Source organism: Pseudophryne corroboree, chromosome 6 (genome assembly GCF_028390025.1).
Source record: "Pseudophryne corroboree isolate aPseCor3 chromosome 6, aPseCor3.hap2, whole genome shotgun sequence".
NCBI lineage: Eukaryota > Metazoa > Chordata > Amphibia > Anura > Myobatrachidae > Pseudophryne > Pseudophryne corroboree.
Window position 1 is genome coordinate 812872380 of NC_086449.1, and position 19067 is coordinate 812891446.

The 19067-nt window shown below is 47.9% G+C and overlaps 1 protein-coding gene across 5 annotated transcripts in view; it reads left to right on the plus strand.

Moving 5' to 3' along the window:
• Positions 1-8232, plus strand: part of PRDM4 (PR/SET domain 4) — a 28494-nt gene extending 20262 nt beyond the window's left edge. For all 5 annotated transcript variants that reach the window (XM_063929064.1, XM_063929061.1, XM_063929063.1 and 2 more), the window contains 3 exons: positions 5021-5344; positions 6315-6483; positions 7728-8232. In XM_063929064.1, coding sequence (XP_063785134.1) covers positions 5021-5344; positions 6315-6483; positions 7728-8019 — 785 coding nt within the window. In that variant the 3' untranslated portion in view covers positions 8020-8232. The remainder of the gene's footprint in view (positions 1-5020; positions 5345-6314; positions 6484-7727) is intronic.
• Positions 8233-19067: the final 10835 nt, after the last annotated feature.

Consider the following 19067-nt stretch of genomic DNA (forward strand, 5'->3'; position numbering starts at 1 on the left):
TGCACTTCCTACAGTCAGGGGTGACTATGGGCCTAAAATTGGGTTCCATTAAAGTCCAGATTTCGGCTCTATCGATTTTCTTTCAAAGAGAACTGGCTTCACTGCCTGAAGTTCAGACTTTTGTTAAGGGAGTGCTGCATATTCAGCCCCCTTTTGTGCCTCCAGTGGCACCTTGGGATCTCAACGTGGTGTTGGATTTCCTAAAGTCTCATTGGTTTGAGCCACTTAAAACCGTGGAATTGAAATATATCACGTGGAAAGTGGTCATGTTGTTGGCTTCGGCCAGGCGTGTATCAGAATTGGCGGCTTTGTCATGTAAAAGCCCTTATCTGATTTTCCATATGGATAGGGCAGAATTGAGGACTTGTCCCCAGTTTCTCCCTAAGGTGGTATCAGCTTTTCATTTGAACCAACCTATTGTGGTGCCTGCGGCTACTAAAGACTTGGAGGCTTCCAAGTTGTTGGATGTAGTCAGGGCCCTAAAAATTTATGTTTCCAGGACAGCTGGCGTCAGAAAGACTGACTCGCTATTTATCCTGCATGCGCCCAACAAGTTGGGTGCACCTGCTTCAAAGCAGACTATTGCTCGCTGGATCTGTAGTACGATTCAGCTTGCACATTCTGCGGCTGGACTGCCGCATCCTAAATCAGTGAAAGCCCATTCCACGAGGAAGGTGGGCTCTTCTTGGGCGGCTGCCCGAGGGGTCTCTGCTTTACAACTTTGCCGAGCAGCTACTTGGTCGGGGTCAAACACATTTGCTAAATTCTACAAGTTTGACACCTTGGCTGAGGAGGACCTAGAGTTTGCTCATTCGGTGCTGCAGAGTCATCCGCACTCTCCCGCCCGTTTGGGAGCTTTGGTATAATCCCCATGGTCCTTACGGAGTCCCAGCATCCACTTAGGACGTCAGAGAAAATAAGAATTTACTCACCGGTAATTCTATTTCTCGTAGTCCGTAGTGGATGCTGGGCGCCCATCCCAAGTGCGGATTGTCTGCAATACTTGTATATAGTTATTGTTTAACTAAAGGGTTATTGTTGAGCCATCTGTTGAGAGGCTCAGTTGTTATCATACTGTTAACTGGGTATTGTATCACGAGTTATACGGTGTGATTGGTGTGGCTGGTATGAGTCTTACCCGGGATTCAAAATCCTTCCTTATTGTGTCAGCTCTTCCGGGCACAGTATCCTAACTGAGGTCTGGAGGAGGGTCATAGTGGGAGGAGCCAGTGCACACCAGTTAGACTAAAGCTTTCTTTTAGTTGTGCCCAGTCTCCTGCGGAGCCGCTATTCCCCATGGTCCTTACGGAGTCCCAGCATCCACTACGGACTACGAGAAATAGAATTACCGGTGAGTAAATTCTTATTATTACAGTACAATGATCCTAAGGGCTGGATTCACAGGTTGACGCACGGCCGATTTCCGACATAGTGTAGCGATTTTTTGGGATGTTGTTGTTGCTGTATTCCGTTGTCGGCGTTTCAGTCCTTGCACGTTCAGACGCATGTATACGCAGGGAAAGTGGTTTGTAGCTCCATTTGCATGAAATTGCAGACTGCCACTAGATGGTGCTACTGGTGCTTCTGCATCCACCTCCTGAATGAGGCCTTAAATGTGTTGTAACTTATAGCAAACGCTTTGATTTAATTTTGTAAACTGTTAAAAAAAAAATATATATATATTCTGGTTGCTATGGGTTAGTGCACAATGGATGTTATTAAATGAATCCAGTGGCATCTGCTATTGCCAGTGATTACCGCTCTGTGCATAGGTCATTGCAGCTTTATTTTATATTGCTAAGACCAGATCAGAGCCCTGCACCATTGGGGAAGTGCTTGCTTCAGCTGGGAGGTGGGTTGAGCAGCTCGGGTGGTCTTCAGTTTGCCGGCTGTCGGGATCCTGGCGCACAGTATACTGGCGCCAGAATCCCGACAGCCGGCATACCGACACTTTTTCTCCCTCTTGGGGGTCCACGACCCCCCTGGAGGGAGAGTAGATAGCGTGGCGCGCCACCGTGCCCGCAGATAGCCCGCAAGGGGCTCATTTGCGCTCGCCCAGCTGTTGGGATTCCGGCGCCGGTATGCTGGTCGCCGGGAGCAGCTCATTGATTGAATCTTGCCTTATCAGGACCAGATCAGAGCCCTGCACCAATGGGGAAGTGGTTGCTTCTGCTGGAAGGTGGGTTGAGCAGCTCAGTGATTGGATCTTGTATTATCAGGAATGCTGAACATTATTTCTTTATATAGCGCCAGCATATTCTTTTGTGCTTAACCACATTCCCCTATTACCATGTGCGGACAACGGAGGACAATTTGACTTACAAGTGCAGACACTAGTGCGAGGCTTTGAAATTAATTGGTCGGCCCGGCCTGCACAGCCAGATTGCCGGATCTTGGATATGCATGCCACCCAGGGTGGTTAGGACTTTAATAAAGCAGTTGATAATGGTGTACAGCCCTCTGTCCCTATTTGCATGTTTCTGATGTACTTCAGGGGTGGACAAAATTCAGACTGCCAAATCTTAGAGCCAGCAGGATCACTGATCCCTCAGGGACCATGCGGTTTCCATGTGTGTTAACGTTATAAAATGTGTGGGGCCAAGGGACCGTTTTACTTGCACTGCTTTTCTTTGGGGTAGTGTTTTTCAGAACTGTACTTGGTCCATTTTTTGCATTTGCCACGTTGACATGCATCATGAATCCTACAGTGATCTCTAAGACCCTAGTGAAAATGCACACTAGAGGGGTCTGTGCCCTAAATGAACCAGGAAGCGCTTTGGTATAAAGTGAAATGAGGACCCATTAGGGAGGTAGCAGATCGGTTATCCAGGGGTTCGTCTAGCCCTGAAGTAATTTAGGTTTTATTTCGTTTTTAGGTTGTTATATTGTTGTTGTTTTTTGTGTGTGTGTGTGTGTGTGGGGTGTATACTGTCAGTTCCATTTAATCAGTGCATTTTTAAAATACAATAGGACAGGATCACACAGAGGTTATATTATAAAATAGCCAGCAGATTTTTCTTTCTTAAACATTGAGCAGTTTAGTTATTGGGTTATAACAACATTTAGAGCACCCCCCCCTGCATGTCTAAACTACCTGTACACATTTCTGCTGTGTAGCGGGGTATATAGAGTATCTCATGCCCCAAGCATCCCTGTTACCATGCATCTGTGTCCGCATTTCTGCTGTCTAGCCGGGTATACAGAGTATCTCATGTGTATTACCTCTGTGTCGGCATTTCTGCTGTGTAGCGGGGTATACAGAGTATCTCATGTGTATTACATCTGTGTCAGCATTTCTGCTGTCTAGCCGGGTATACAGAGTATCGCATGTGTATTACATCTGTGTCAACATTTCTGCTGTCTAGCCGGGTATACAGAGTATCTCATGTGTATCACATCTGTGTCAGCATTTCTGCTGTGTAGCGGGGTATACAGAGTATCTCATGTGTATTACATCTGTGTCAGCATTTCTGCTGTCTAGCCGGGTATACAGAGTATCTCATGTGTATTACATCTGTGTCAGCATTTCTGCTGTGTAGCCGGGTATACAGAGTATCTCATGTGTATTACCTCTGTGTCGGCATTTCTGCTGTGTAGCCGGGTATACAGAGTATCTCATGTGTATTGCATCTGTGTCCGCATTTCTGCTGTCTAGCCGGGTATACAGAGTATCTCATGTGTATTACCTCTGTGTCGGCATTTCTGCTGTGTAGCGGGGTATACAGAGTATCGCATGTGTATTACATCTGTGTCAACATTTCTGCTGTCTAGCCGGGTATGCAGAGTATCTCATGTTTATTACATCTGTGTCAGCATTTCTGCTGTGTAGCGGGGTATACAGAGTATCGCATGTGTATTACATCTGTGTCAGCATTTCTGCTGTATAGCCGGGTATGCAGAGTATCTCATGTGTATTACATCTGTGTCGCCATTTCTGCTGTCTAGCCGGGTATACAGAGTATCTCATGTGTATTACATCTGTGTCAGCATTTCTGCTGTCTAGCCGGGTATACAGAGTATCTCATGTGTATTACATCTGTGTCAGCATTTCTGCTGTCTAGCCGGGTATACAGAGTATCTCATGTGTATTACCTCTGTGTCGGCATTTCTGCTGTGTAGCCAGGTATACAGAGTATCTCATGTGTATTGCATCTGTGTCCGCATTTCTGCTGTCTAGCCGGGTATACAGAGTATCTCATGTGTATCGCATCTGTGTCAGCATTTCTGCTGTGTAGCGGGGTATACAGAGTATCTCATGTGTATTACATCTGTGTCAGCATTTCTGCTGTCTAGCCGGGTATACAGAGTATCTCATGTGTATTACATCTGTGTCAGCATTTCTGCTGTGTAGCCGGGTATACAGAGTATCTCATGTGTATTACATCTGTGTCAGCATTTCTGCTGTATAGCCGGGTATGCAGAGTATCTCGTGTATTACATCTGTGTCAGCATTTCTGCTGTGTAGCGGGGTATACAGAGTATCGCATGTGTATTACATCTGTGTCAGCATTTCTGCTGTATAGCCGGGTATGCAGAGTATCTCATGTGTATTACATCTGTGTCGCCATTTCTGCTGTCTAGCCGGGTATACAGAGTATCTCATGTGTATTACATCTGTGTCAGCATTTCTGCTGTGTAGCGGGGTATACAGAGTATCTCATGTGTATTACATCTGTGTCTGCTGTGTAGCCGGGTATACAGAGTATCATGTGTATCACATCTGTGTCAGCATTTCTGCTGTGTAGCCGGGTATACAGAGTATCTCATGTGTATCACATCTGTGTCAGCATTTCTACTGTGTAGCCGGGTATACAGAGTATCTCGTGTATTACATCTGTGTCGGCATTTCTGCTGTGTAGGCGGGTATACAGAGTATCTCATGTGTATTACATCTGTGTAGGCATTTCTGCTGTGTAGCGGGGTATACAGAATATCTCATGTGTATTACCTCTGTGTCGGCATTTCTGCTGTGTAGCCGGGTATACAGAGTATCTCATGTGTATTACATCTGTGTCCGTAGGATTACCTGAGCAGCCCGAGCTGCTGCTGTGTCACTGTGGAAAGGAATGCTCGTCCTACGTGGAGTTCAAGTCTCACCTGAGCAGCCACGTTAACAGCCACCTCCCCAGCGAGTCCCTGAGCAGCGAGGACACCAGCCCGGGACTGACCCCCAGCAAGGAGCGCAAGTGGAAATGTACCGTGTGCGCCCGCTGCTTTTCCTCCTCCTCTAAACTCAATGTACACTACATGGGGCACATGGGCATGAAGCCCCACAAATGCGAGTTCTGCAGCAAAGCCTTCAGCGACCCCAGCAACCTGCGCACGCATCTCCGGATACACACGGGTAAGCTCCGCCCACTGCGCTTCCAGTGCATCTGTAGATTCAATCCAATCTTCATGTTCTGTCTCTTGTATAACGTACTGGTTGTGTTTTCCCTCCAGGTACGTTTCTTACTAAGTAAAACAAAGTTACTCTCATCTTCGAGAGGACTAGTTTAAAATACAAGAAAGCATTCAACTATTTTTGTGGGTTTTTTTTGTGAAAGTATGTCCATTAGAGAGATTTGTCCATTATAGCATCATTGTAATATTTAATGGGAAAGTCCAGTCTTCAGTGCCATTAATGGGAAAGGTCCAGTCTTCAGTGCCATTAATGGCAAAGGTCCAGTATTCAGTGCCATTAATGGCAAAGGTCCAGTCTTCAGTGCCATTAATGGGAAAAGTCCAGTCTTCAGTGCCATTAATGGGAAAGGTCCAGTCTTCAGTGCCATTAATGGGAAAAGTCCAGTCTTCAGTGCCATTAATGGGAAAAGTCCAGTCTTCAGTGCCATTAATGGGAAAAGTCCAGTCTTCAGTGCCATTAATGGGAAAAGTCCAGTCTTCAGTGCCATTAATGGGAAAGGTCCAGTCTTCAGTGCCATTAATGGGAAAGGTCCAGTCTTCAGTGCCATTGCATCCAGACCCCTTCCCCCACTAACCCACTGGACCATGCAGCTTTCCCCCATTGGATCTCTGTCTGTATTTCACTCACAAATACTGACCTCTATATACCATGTGCAGGCAGAACAGATTAGCACTTCCGCTCTATGGGAGGTTTTTGTCCCCCCTGAGCTCGCCGTAGTCATCTGCTCAATGTCTGAGGTCTTCAAATCACTTTTGCAAATAATTATGTCTGCTGTTAATGTTACCACCTGCAAAGCGAGGTGAGGTGGGGTTGTGGGTCGGCGTATGACCCCTCAGCGGCAGGTAGCACTTGATACACTCTGATGAAACCTCAATTGTCCTTACATGCTGCTTATTTGTCCCTAACACAGGGCAGAAGAATCACCGCTGCGGACTCTGTGACAAATCCTTCACGCAGAAAGCACACCTGGCCTCCCACATGGTGATCCACACCGGCGAGAAGAATTTAAAATGTGACTTCTGTGAGAAGATGTTCATGAGGAGGCAGGACCTGAAGCAGCACATTCTCACTCACACGCGGTGAGTAGCCACATGTCCGGTCAGCTGGTCCCGGGGACAGCGTGAGAGCTCATGAGCCAGTGTCTGATCTTTTGCGCATATTTCTTCCCAGCTGTCGTTACTTTGGCCGCATTTAGGGAAAAGTAGTTATTAGAGAAAACGCGTGTGCTGTTTTGTTGACATGAATGAATTTTGCCTGGATGGTGTCACATGAGCGGTTATAACAACATTTGAAAACTTGCAGGTGTAGCTTCGGGGCCAGCTGTACAATAGCTCAAGCTTAGCAAGGGCGAGTGCTTCAGATACATGTTATTCTTTCTTTTCCTGATGTGCAATTCAATAGCTGCCAAAAAACAGCAGAAGAGTTTTTCTTTAAATATTAAAGAGCTTTATTTGCGAAACCAGCTTATGTGACACCACCGTCACCTGTCCGTTTCATAATTTGGTGGACAGCTATAGGCCCGTGTAGCAGAGACTTAATTTGGCTAGGGATATCCACACATATTGCCACCTATAAATTGTGCCAATTTGCCAGTGCCTTCACCACAGCAGTGGCCTCTGGCTTGCACCGTACATAATGTTCCCACAGGCGTGTGTCATCCCAACTACAGAGTACCAATAAGGCATAAACTAATATACAAGGCTGGTATTGATGGCTATATAGCGGAGGCAGACATTTTAGCAGCGTATTTACTAAGCAACCTGAGGCTTCTGTTCGTGTTTATGTCCGGAATTTAAAAAGGCAATGATTTTACTAGCAGAACCTGGCTATTAAAATCATTGCCCTTTTACATTTCGGACATAAATAAGAACAGAAGTGCCGAGTTTGTAAATAAACTCCTTAATGAGATTAAAGGTAGCTGAGCCGATTCCAGACCAACCGCGGTTCATAGCTGTCACCACTAGAGGGCAGAACAGCAACTGATATTTTTGTGCCGACAAATTGATTGTCAAACTCGTATATAGCACCTGTCACCAGCGTGGTTTATATGTTAGTTAACCCTGAGGTATAATAGAAGATATTATATCACAGTAGGGGATACATTAATCCTAATCATCACTATAGCTTTGAAAGCAGGGGTATTTAATCACTGAGCCTAAAGATGCTCGCAGTCTATTGTGGCAAGGATGAAGCCTACCTGGGATGTAAGCTGTTGCCATCTGGTGAGGACAGATCGGTAAACGTATAGACATTTCACCTGTTTTCATGTTCGCTTGTCCCACGTTCCGCTGCGTATATTAAGCACGTTTTATCCTCCCATCAGAGAACGACAGATAAAGTGCCCGAAATGCGACAAACAGTTCTGCAGAACCAACCATCTCAAAAAACACCTCAACTCCCACGAAGGAAAGAGGGACTTTGTGTGCGAGAAGTGCTCCAAGGCTTTCCTCACCAAGTACCACCTCACCCGCCACCTGAAGATCTGCAAAGGTCCCAGCACTGCGCCTCTGACAGACCAGGATGAGGAAGAGGAGGACTCTGAGGAGGAGGAAGAGTTACTCAGCGCAGACTGCCATGTGTTCGGCGCAGACGGACAGCTGTCGTCGCACACGTGACACCAGAGGTCCTAGCACTATTTATTCTATTTATTGTGTGTAGGAAACCAGAACAGGGTCAAGCTCTTGAGAAGCGGAATAGGACAACCGTGGACTTCTGTAACACCGGGCTCCATCCTTTTCTATAAGGAGCCGCGGGTGTTACGCCTGTGTACATACGGAGCTAACTGTGTAAATAAAGACTGTGTAAAATCTCGTGCTTTCTTCTGGAGAGTGAGGACTTGTTTTTACTAGGTGATCCTCGTCTACTTCTTGGTATTCACTACAAATTTAACCAACTGAGTGTTTTAGAATATTGATAGTGCTAGATTCACCCCATGGCCAGTGGTGTGTTTGCAGGGCTAGACAGACTCTTAGCCAATTGGAGCTTTTGAATTTAAGGCTAGACCAACTCTTAGCCAATCAGGGTATTTGGAATAATTGTAGGGCTAGAACAGCCATAATCAATCGAAGCATTGGACTACCTCAACCTATAGTCTAGTCCTCAGGGCACCCTACAGGTCTAGGTTTTAAAGATATCCATTGCATGAGCACAGATGATGTAATGTCTACCTCATTTTTATATAAGCATCTGTGCTCAACCATGGTTTCCTAAAAGCTTGGACTGTTCGGGTTCCTTGACCGAGTTTAGGAAACACTTCTGCAGTCCATCGTGGTATTAGATTTCTTTTAGCACTGCATGTTTGGACAGATCTTCTATAAGTCCAGCAACAGGTTCAGGGGTTTTTGTGCCAACAATAGAAGACAGTCAGAGAAGCATTGCAGCTGTGAGACTACCAACATTTACTCTTTGATAGAAGCACTTGGGGCTAAATATTTTATTTTTTAAGATTTATTTATTACATCTTTATCTTCTCCTATGTCCTTACGGGATGCAGTTAAAATACCGTCTGTCAGGATCCCAACATACAGGAGACCTCTGCCGGAATCCCAATAGTTGATGAAAAACGGCCGGACGGAATCCCGACCTCTGCCAGGTATTCCCACTTGGTTGGTGGGTCCACGCCACCAACCGAGTGGGAATATAACCTGCGCCGAGTGAAGTGAGCCATCATGCCCAAAGTGTGGCGAGTGCAGTGATCCCACGAGGGGACTCTATGCCTCGCTGCTGGAATTCCGCTATCTGTATACTGACAGCCGTCATCTGTCAGTAGATCATACTGATTCTGTCCTTACACTGAAGTTCCCAAAACTGTGTAGTGACCATCAAAGTAATGTTTGCATCACATGCTGTGATCCTCCTTTTCACTTATTTCTTCATCAGCTTACTTTAATCACTATTAATTGTTGTGAAAAAAAATAAGATTTTAAACCTACCGGTAAATCTTTTTCTCCTAGTCCGTAGAGGATGCTGGGGACTCCGTAAGGACCATGGGGTTTAGACGGGCTCCGCAGGAGACATGGGCACCTATAAACAATTTTTAGTATGGGTGTGCACAGGCTCCTCCCTCTATGCCCCTCCTCCAGACCTCAGTTAGAGAACTGTGCCCAGAGGAGATGGACAATTTGAGGAAAGGATTTTGTTAATCCAAGGGCAAGATTCATACCAGCCCACACCAATCATACCATATAACCTGGAGTACACATAACCAGTTAACAGTATGAACAAACAACAGGATCAGTCAAAGACCGATTCCAACAGTAACATAACCCTTATGTAAGCAACAACTATATACAAGTCTTGCAGATGTAGTCCGCACTGGGACTGGCGCCCAGCATCCTCTACGGACTAGGAGAAAAAGATTTACCGGTAGGTTTAAAATCTTATTTTCTCTTACGTCCTAGAGGATGCTGGGGACTCCGTAAGGACCATGGGGTTTATACCAAAGCTCCAGACCGGGCGGTAGAGTGCGGATGACTCTGCAGCACCGACTGAGCAAACGCATCAAACTTGTAGAATTTAGCAGAAGTGTTTGAACCCGACCAAGTAGCTGCTCGGCAAAGCTGTAATGCAAAGGCACCTCGGGCAGCCGCCCAAGAAGAGCCCACCTTCCTATTGGAATGGGCCTTTACCGAATTTGGTAACGGCAATCCAGCCGTAGAATGAGCCTGCTGAATCGTGTTACAGATCCAGCGAGCAATAGTCTGCTTAGAAGCAGGAGCGCCAACCTTGTTGGCCGCATACAGGACAAACAGGGCCTCTGTTTTCCTCACTCTAGCTGTCCTAGCTACATAAATTTTTAAGGCCCTGACTACATCCAAGGACTTGGAGTCCTCCAAGTCACTCGTAGCTACAGGCACCACGATAGTTTGGTTCATATGAAATGAAGACACCACCTTAGGCAGAAATTGAGGAAGAGTCCTCAATTCCGCTCTATCCACATGAAAAATCAAGTAGGGGCTCTTGTGAGACAAGGCTGCCAATTCTGACACGCCTTGCAGATGCCAAGGCTAATAACATGACCACCTTCCAGGTGAGAAATTTCAATTCAACCGTTTGAAGGGGCTCAAACCAGTAAGATTTAAGGAACTGTAACACCATGTTAAGGTTCCAGGGTGCCACTGGGGGCACAAAAGGAGGCTGGATGTGTAGCACTCCCTTTACAAAAGTCTGGACTTCTGGTAGAGAAGCCAATTCCTTCTGAAAGAATATAGATAGGGTCGAAATCTGTACCTTAATAGAGCCTAACTTCAGGCCCATATTCACTCCTGTCTGTAGGAAGTGGAGAAAACGGCCCAGATGGAAATCTTCCGTAGGAACATTCTTTGTTTCACACCAAGAGACATATTTCCGCCAGATACGGTGATAATGTTTTGCCGTCACCTCCTTCCTAGCCTTTATCAGAGTAGGTATGATCTCCTCCGGAATACCTTTCCCAGCTAGGATTTGGCGTTCAACCGCCATGCCGGCAAACGTAACCGCGGTAAGTCTTGGAACACGCAGGGCCCCTGCTGCAACAGGTCCTCCCTGAGAGGAAGGGGCCAAGGATCTTCCGTGATCATTTCCTGAAAATCTGAGTACCAGGCCCTTCGAGGCCAGTCTGAAACAATGAGTATTGTCTGTACTTTTTTTTTTGTCTTATGATCCTCAAAACTTTTGCAATGAGAGGAAGAGGAGGGAACACATCGACTGAAACACCCATGGTGTCACCAGGGCGTCTACTGCTACTGCCTGAGGGTCCCGGGACCTGGCACAGTACCTCCAAAGCTTCTTGTTGAGACGTGACGTTATCATGTCTATTTGAGGAATTCCCCAGAGACCTGTTATCTCTGCAAAGACTTTTGATGCAGACCCCACTCTCCTGGATGGAGATCGTGTCTGCTGAGGAAGTCTGCTTCCCAGTTGTCCACTCCCGGAATGAAGACAGCTGACAGAGCGCTTACGTGATTTTCCGCCCAGCGAAGAATCCTGGTGGCCTCCGCCATCGCGACTCTGCTCCTTGTCCCGCCTTGGCGGTTTACATGAGCCACGGCTGTGACATTGTCTGATTGAATCAGAACCGGTAGGCTGCGAAGAAGATTCTCCGCTTGTCGAAGGCCGTTGTATATGGCCCTTAATTCCAGCACGTTTATGTGCAGACAAGCCTCCTGGCTTGACCATATTCCCTGAAAATTTCTTCCTTGCGTGACTGCTCCCCATCCTCGGAGGCTCGCGTCCGTGGTTACCAGAACCCAGTCCTGAATGCCGAACCTGCGACCCTCTAGAAGGTGAGCACCGTGCAGCCACCACAGGAGAGATACTCTGGCCCTGGGGGACAGTGTAATTGTCTGATGTATTTGTAGATGGGACCCGGACTACTTGTCCAGAAGGTCCCGCTAAAAAGTCCTCGCATGAAACCTGCCGAAGGGGATGGCCTCGTAGGCTGCCACCATTTTCCCCAGAACTCGAGTGCATTGATGAACTGACACTCTTTTTGGCTTTAGCAGGTCTCTGACCATGTTCTGGAGATCCTGGGCTTTTTCCGACGGGAGAAAAACCTTCTTTCGTTCCGTGTCCAGAATCATGCCTAGGAACGATAGTCGAGTCGTTGGAACCAATTGTGACTTTGGCAGATTGAGAATCCAACCGTGCTGTTGGAGCACTCTCAGGGAGAGCGCCACGTTCTTCAGAAATTGATCTCTTGATCTCGCCTTTATCAGGAGATCGTCCAAGTATGGGATATTGTGACTCCTTGTTTGCGTAGGAGCACCATCATTTCCGCCATCACCTTGGTGAAAATCCTCGGGGCTGCGGAAAGCCCAAACGGCAACGTCTGAAGCTGGTAATGACAGTCCTGTACAGCGAATCTCAGGTACTCTTGATGAGAGGGATATATTGGGACATGAAGGTAAGCATCCTTTATGTCTAGCGACACCATAAAATCCCCCCCCTTCCAGGCTGGATATTACAGCTCGGAGCGATTCCATCTTGAATTTGAATTTTTCAAGTATAGGTTCAGGGATTTTAGATTCAAAATGGGCCTGACCAAACCATCCGGTTTCGGGACCACAAACAGGGTCGAATAATACCCTTTTCCCTGTTGGGCCAGGGGAACCTTGACAATCACTTGCTGCTGGCACAGCGTTTGAATTGCAGCTAACACTACTTCCCTCCCTTGGGGAGAAGCTGGTAAGGCCGACTTGAAAAATCGGCGAGGGGGCACCTCTTCGAGTTCCAGCTTGTAGCCTTGGGAAACAATTTCCATCGCCCAAGGATCCACGTCTGACCGAACCCAGACCTGGCTGAAGAATCGAAGGCGTGCCCCCACCGGTGCGGACTCCCTTAGGGGAGCCCCAGCGTCATGCGGTGGATTTTGTAGAAGCCGGAGAGGACTTCTGCTCCTGGGAACTAGCCGAAGCAGGTGTTCTTTTTCTCCTACCTTTACCTCTGGCAAGGAAGGAAGAGCCCCGACCTCTTCTGGACTTTTGCGACCGAAAGGACTGCATCTGATACTGTGGAGTTTTCTTTTGCTGTTGGGGAGCAAAAGGTAAAAAGGTAGATTTACCCACGGTAGCTGTGGAAACCAGGTCCGCAAGACCGTCCCCGAACAACACTTTACCCTTGTAAGGTAAAACCTCCATATGCTTTTTTGAGTCCGCATCACCTGTCCATTAACTGGTCCATAAGGCTCGTCTCGCAGAAATAGCCATGGCATTGGCTCTGGAACCCAGCAGTCCAATGTCTCTCTGAGCGTCTCTCATATATAAGACTGCTTCCTTAATATGGGCTAAAGTTAATAAAATGGTATCCCTATCTAGGGTATCCAAGTCAGCTGACAAGGTATCTGTCCAAGCTGCAACTGCGCTACATACCCATGCCGACGCAATTGCCGGCCTGAGCAAAACATCTGTATGTGTATAAATAGACTTTAACGTAGTCTCCTGCCTGCGGTCTGCAGGATCCTTGAGGGCCGCTGTGTCCGGAGACGGTAGCGCCACCTTCTTGGACAGGCGTGTTAAAGCCTTGTCCACTGTGGGAGATGATTCCCAACGTACCCTGTCCTGTGTAGGGAAAGGATGCGCCATAAGAACCCTTTTAGGAATCTGCAGTTTCTTATCCGGAGTTTCCCAAGCTTTTTCAAATAATTCGTTATTCTCATGGGATGGGGGAAAGGTTACTACTTGCTTCTTCCCCTTAAACATGTGTACCCTCGTGTCGGGAACAGAGGATTCATCAGTGATATGTAAAACATCTTTTATTGCAATAATCATACACTGAATACTTTCAGTCACCCTAGGGTGCAATCTTACTTCATCATACTCGACACTGGAGTCGGACTCTGTGTCGGTATCCGTGTCAATTGTTTGTGACAAGGGACGCTTCTGAGACCCAGAAGGGCCCTGTGAGTCGGTCCAATCCGTGGATTGACCCCCTGTTGTTTCCCTGGACTCTGCTTTGTCCAGTCTTCTATGTAATGATGCCACACTTGCATTTAACATATGCCACATATCCATCCACTCATGCGTCGGCACAGCCGACGGGGACTCACCACTCATCTGCTCCACCTCCTCCTTGGACGAGCCTTCCACTTCAAACATTGCTGACACGCACGTACCGACACCCCACACATCGGGATATAGCTATAAGGGGACAATTCCCTAATAAGGCCCTTTGGAGAGACAGAGAGAGAGTATGCCAGCACACACTCAGCACTCACTGACACTGGAGAAATACCAGACAGCGCTTTTTTGATATCATATAACTCACTGCGCCAAGAATTGTGCCCCCCCCTCCTCTTTTTAAGCCCTCTGTCCTGAGTTCAGCAGGGGAGAGTCCGGGGAGCCAGCGTCTCTGCAGCTTCTGTGGAGAAAATGGCGCTGGTTAGTGCTGAGGAACAAGCTCCGCCCCCTTCAGCAGTGGGCTTCGGTCCCGCTAGAAATAACAATAAATTGCGGGGGTTCACATATATACTGCCTCTGCTGCCTAATATCTAGAGATGTGCACTTGAAATTTTTCGGGTTTTGTGTTTTGGTTTTGGGTTCGGTTCCGCGGCCGTGTTTTGGGTTCGACCGCGTATTGGCAAAACCTCACCGAATTTTTTTTGTCGGATTCGGGTGTGTTTTGGATTCGGGTGTTTTTTTCAAAAAACACTAAAAAACAGCTTAAATCATAGAATTTGGGGGTCATTTTGACCCCAAAGTATTATTAACCTCAAAAACCATAATTTCCACTCATTTTCAGTCTATTCTGAACACCTCACAATATTATTTTTAGTCCTAAAATTTGCACCGAGGTCGCTGGATGACTAAGCTAAGCGACCCTAGTGGCCGACACAAACACCTGGCCCATCTAGGAGTGGCACTGCAGTGTCACGCAGGATGGCCCTTCCAAAAAACACTCCCCAAACAGCACATGACGCAAAGAAAAAAAGAGGCGCAATGAGGTAGCTGTGTGAGTAAGCTAAGCGACCCTAGTGGCCGACACAAACACCTGGCCCATCTAGGAGTGGCACTGCAGTGTCACGCAGGATGGCCCTTCCAAAAAACACTCCCCAAACAGCACATGACGCAAAGAAGAAAAAAAAGAGGCGCAATGAGGTAGCTGTGTGAGTAAGCTAAGCGACCCTAGTGGCCGACACAAACACCTGGCCCATCTAGGAGTGGCACTGCAGTGTCACGCAGGATGGCCCTTCCAAAAAACACTCCCCAAACAGCACATGACGCAAAGAAAAAAAGAGGCGCAATGAGGTAGCTGTGTGAGTAAGCTAAGCGACCCTAGTGGCCGACACAAACACCTGGCCCATCTAGGAGTGGCACTGCAGTGTCACGCAGGGTGGCCCTTCCAAAAAACACTCCCCAAACAGCACATGACGCAAAGAAAAAAAGAGGCGCAATGAGGTAGCTGTGTGAGTAAGCTAAGCGACCCTAGTGGCCGACACAAACACCTGGCCCATCTAGGAGTGGCACTGCAGTGTCACGCAGGATGGCCCTTCCAAAAAACACTCCCCAAACAGCACATGACGCAAAGAAAAAAAGAGGCGCAATGAGGTAGCTGTGTGAGTAAGCTAAGCGACCCTAGTGGCCGACACAAACACCTGGCCCATCTAGGAGTGGCACTGCAGTGTCACGCAGGATGGCCCTTCCAAAAAACACTCCCCAAACAGCACATGACGCAAAGAAGAAAAAAAAGAGGCGCAATGAGGTAGCTGTGTGAGTAAGCTAAGCGACCCTAGTGGCCGACACAAACACCTGGCCCATCTAGGAGTGGCACTGCAGTGTCACGCAGGATGGCCCTTCCAAAAAACACTCCCCAAACAGCACATGACGCAAAGAAAAAAAGAAGCGCAATTAGGTAGCTGTGTGAGTAAGGTAAGCGACCCTAGTGGCCGACACAAACACCTGGCCCATCTAGGAGTGGCACTGCAGTGTCACGCAGGATGGCCCTTCCAAAAAACACTCCCCAAACAGCACATGACGCAAAGAAAAAAAGAGGCGCAATGAGGTAGCTGTGTGAGTAAGCTAAGCGACCCTAGTGGCCGACACAAACACCTGGCCCATCTAGGAGTGGCACTGCAGTGTCACGCAGGATGGCCCTTCCAAAAAACACTCCCCAAACAGCACATGACGCAAAGAAAAATGAAAGAAAAAAGAGGTGCTAGATGGAATTGTCCTTGGGCCCTCCCACCCACCCTTATGTTGTATAAACAGGACATGCACACTTTAACCAACCCATCATTTCAGTGACAGGGTCTGCCACACGACTGTGACTGAAATGACGGGTTGGTTTGGACCCCCACCGAAAAAGAAGCAATTAATCTCTCCTTGCACAAACTGGCTCTACAGAGGCAAGATGTCCACCTCATCATCATCCTCAATTCGTCCCCACTGGAATCCACCATCTCAGCTCCCTATGTACTTTGTGGAGGCAATTGCTGCTGGTCAATGTCTCCACGGAGGAGTTGATTATAATTCATTTTAATGAACATCATCTTCTCCACATTTTCTGGAAGTAACCTCGTACGCCGATTGCTGACAAGGTGAGCGGCGGCACTAAACACTCTTTCGGAGTACACACTTGTGGGAGGGAACTTAGGTAGAATAAAGCCAGTTTGTGCAAGGGCCTCCAAATTGCCTCTTTTTCCTGCAAGTATACAGTAAGTACGGACTTTCTGACGTGCCTACTTGGATGCGGTCACTCATATAATCCTCCACCATTCTTTCAATGGGGAATCATATGCAGTGCCAGTAGACGACATGTCCGTATCCGTAATCGTTGGCAGGTCCTTCAGTCCGGACCAGATGTCAGCGTCAGCAGTCGCTCCAGACTGCCCTGCATCACCGCCAGCGGGTGGGCTCGGAATTCTGAGCCTTTTCCTCGCACCCCCAGTTGCGGGAGAATGTAAAGGAGGAGATGTTGACAGGTCGCGTTCCGCTTGACTTGACAATTTTCTCACCAGCAGGTCTTTGAACCCCAGCAGACTTGTGTCTGCCGGAAAGAGAGATCCAAGGTAGGTTTTAAATCTAGGATCGAGCACGGTGGCCAAAATGTAGTGCTCTGATTTCAACAGATTGACCACCCGTGAATCCTTGTTAAGCGAATTAAGGGCTCCATCCACAAGTCCCACATGCCTAGCGGAATCGCTCTGTGTTAGCTCCTCCTTCAATGTCTCCAGCTTCTTCTGCAAAAGCCTGATGAGGGGAATGACCTGACTCAGGCTGGCAGTGTCTGAACTGACTTCACGTGTGGCAAGTTCAAAGGGCAGCAGAACCTTGCACAACGTTGAAATCATTTTCCACTGCGCTTGAGACAGGTGCATTCCACCTCCTATATCGTGCTCAATTGTATAGGCTTGAATGGCCTTTTGCTGCTCCTCCAACCTCTGAAGCATATATAGGGTTGAATTCCACCTCGTTACCACTTCTTGCTTCAGATGATGGCAGGGCAGGTTCAGGAGTTTTTGGTGGTGCTCCAGTCTTCTGTACGTGGTGCCTGTACGCCGAAAGTGTCCCACAATTCTTCTGGCCACCGACAGCATCTCTTGCACGCCCCTCTCGTTTTTTAAATAATTCTGCACCACCAAATTCAAGGTATGTGCAAAACATGGGACGTGCTGGAATTTGCCCATATTTAATGCACACACAATATTGCTGGCGTTGTCCGATGCCACAAATCCACAGGAGAGTCCAATTGGGGTAAGCCATTCCGCGATGATCTTCCTCAGTTGCCGTAAGAGGTTTTCAACTGTGTGCGTATTCTGGAAACCGGTGATACAAAGCGTAGCCTGCCTAGGAAAGAGTTGGCGTTTGCGAGATGCTGCTACTGGTGCCGCCGCTGCTGTTCTTGCGGCGGGAGTCCATACATCTACCCAGTGGGCTGTCACAGTCATATAGTCCTGACCCTGCCCTGCTCCACTTGTCCACATGTCCGTGGTTAAGTGGACATTGGGTACAACTGCATTTTTTAGGACACTGGTGAGTCTTTTTCTGACGTCCGTGTACATTCTCGGTATCGCCTGCCTAGAGAAGTGGAACCTAGATGGTATTTGGTAACGGGGGCACACTACCTCAAGAAATTGTGTAGTTCCCTGTGAACTAACGGCGGATACCGGACGCACGTCTAACACCAACATAGTTGTCAAGGCCTCAGTTATCCGCTTTGCAACAGGATGACTGCTGTGATATTTCATCTTCCTCGCAAAGGACTGTTGGACAGTCAATTGCTTACTGGAAGTAGTACAAGTGGTCTTCCGACTTCCCCTCTGGGATGACCATCGACTCCCAGCAGCAACAACAGCAGCGCCAGCAGCAGTATGCGTTACACGCAAGGATGCATCGGGGGAATCCCAGGCAGGAGAGGACTCGTCAGAATTGCCAGTGACATGGCCTGCAGGACTATTGGCATTCCTGGGGAAGGAGGAAATTGACACTGAGGGAGTTGGTGGGGTGGTTTGCGTGAGCTTGGTTACAAGAGGAAGGGATTTACTGGTCAGTGGACTGCTTCCGCTGTCGCCCAAAGTTTTTGAACTTGTCACTGACTTATTATGAATGCGCTGCAGGTGACGTATAAGGGAGGATGTTCCGAGGTGGTTAACGTCCTTACCCCTACTTATTACAGCTTGACAAAGGCAACACACGGCTTGACACCTGTTGTCCGCATTTCTGTTGAAATACTTCCACACCGAAGAGCTGATTTTTTTGGTATTTTCACCAGGCATGTCAATGGCCATATTCCTCCCACGGACAACAGGTGTCTCCCCGGGTGCCTGACTTAAACAAACCACCTCACCATCAGAATCCTCCTTGTCAATTTCCTCCCCAGCGCCAGCAACACCCATATCCTCCTCATCCTGGTGTACTTCAACACTGACATCTTCAATCTGACTATCAGGAACTGGACTGCGGGTGCTCCTTCCAGCACTTGCAGGGGGCGTGCAAATGGTGGAAGGCGCATGCTCTTCACGTCCAGTGTTGGGAAGGTCAGGCATCGCAACCGACACAATTGGACTCTCCTTGTGGATTTGGGATTTCGAAGAACGCACAGTTCTTTGCTGTGCTTTTGCCAGCTTGAGTCTTTTCATTTTTCTAGCGAGAGGCTGAGTGCTTCCATCCTCATGTGAAGCTGAACCACTAGCCATGAACATAGGCCAGGGCCTCAGCCGTTCCTTGCCACTCCGTGTGGTAAATGGCAT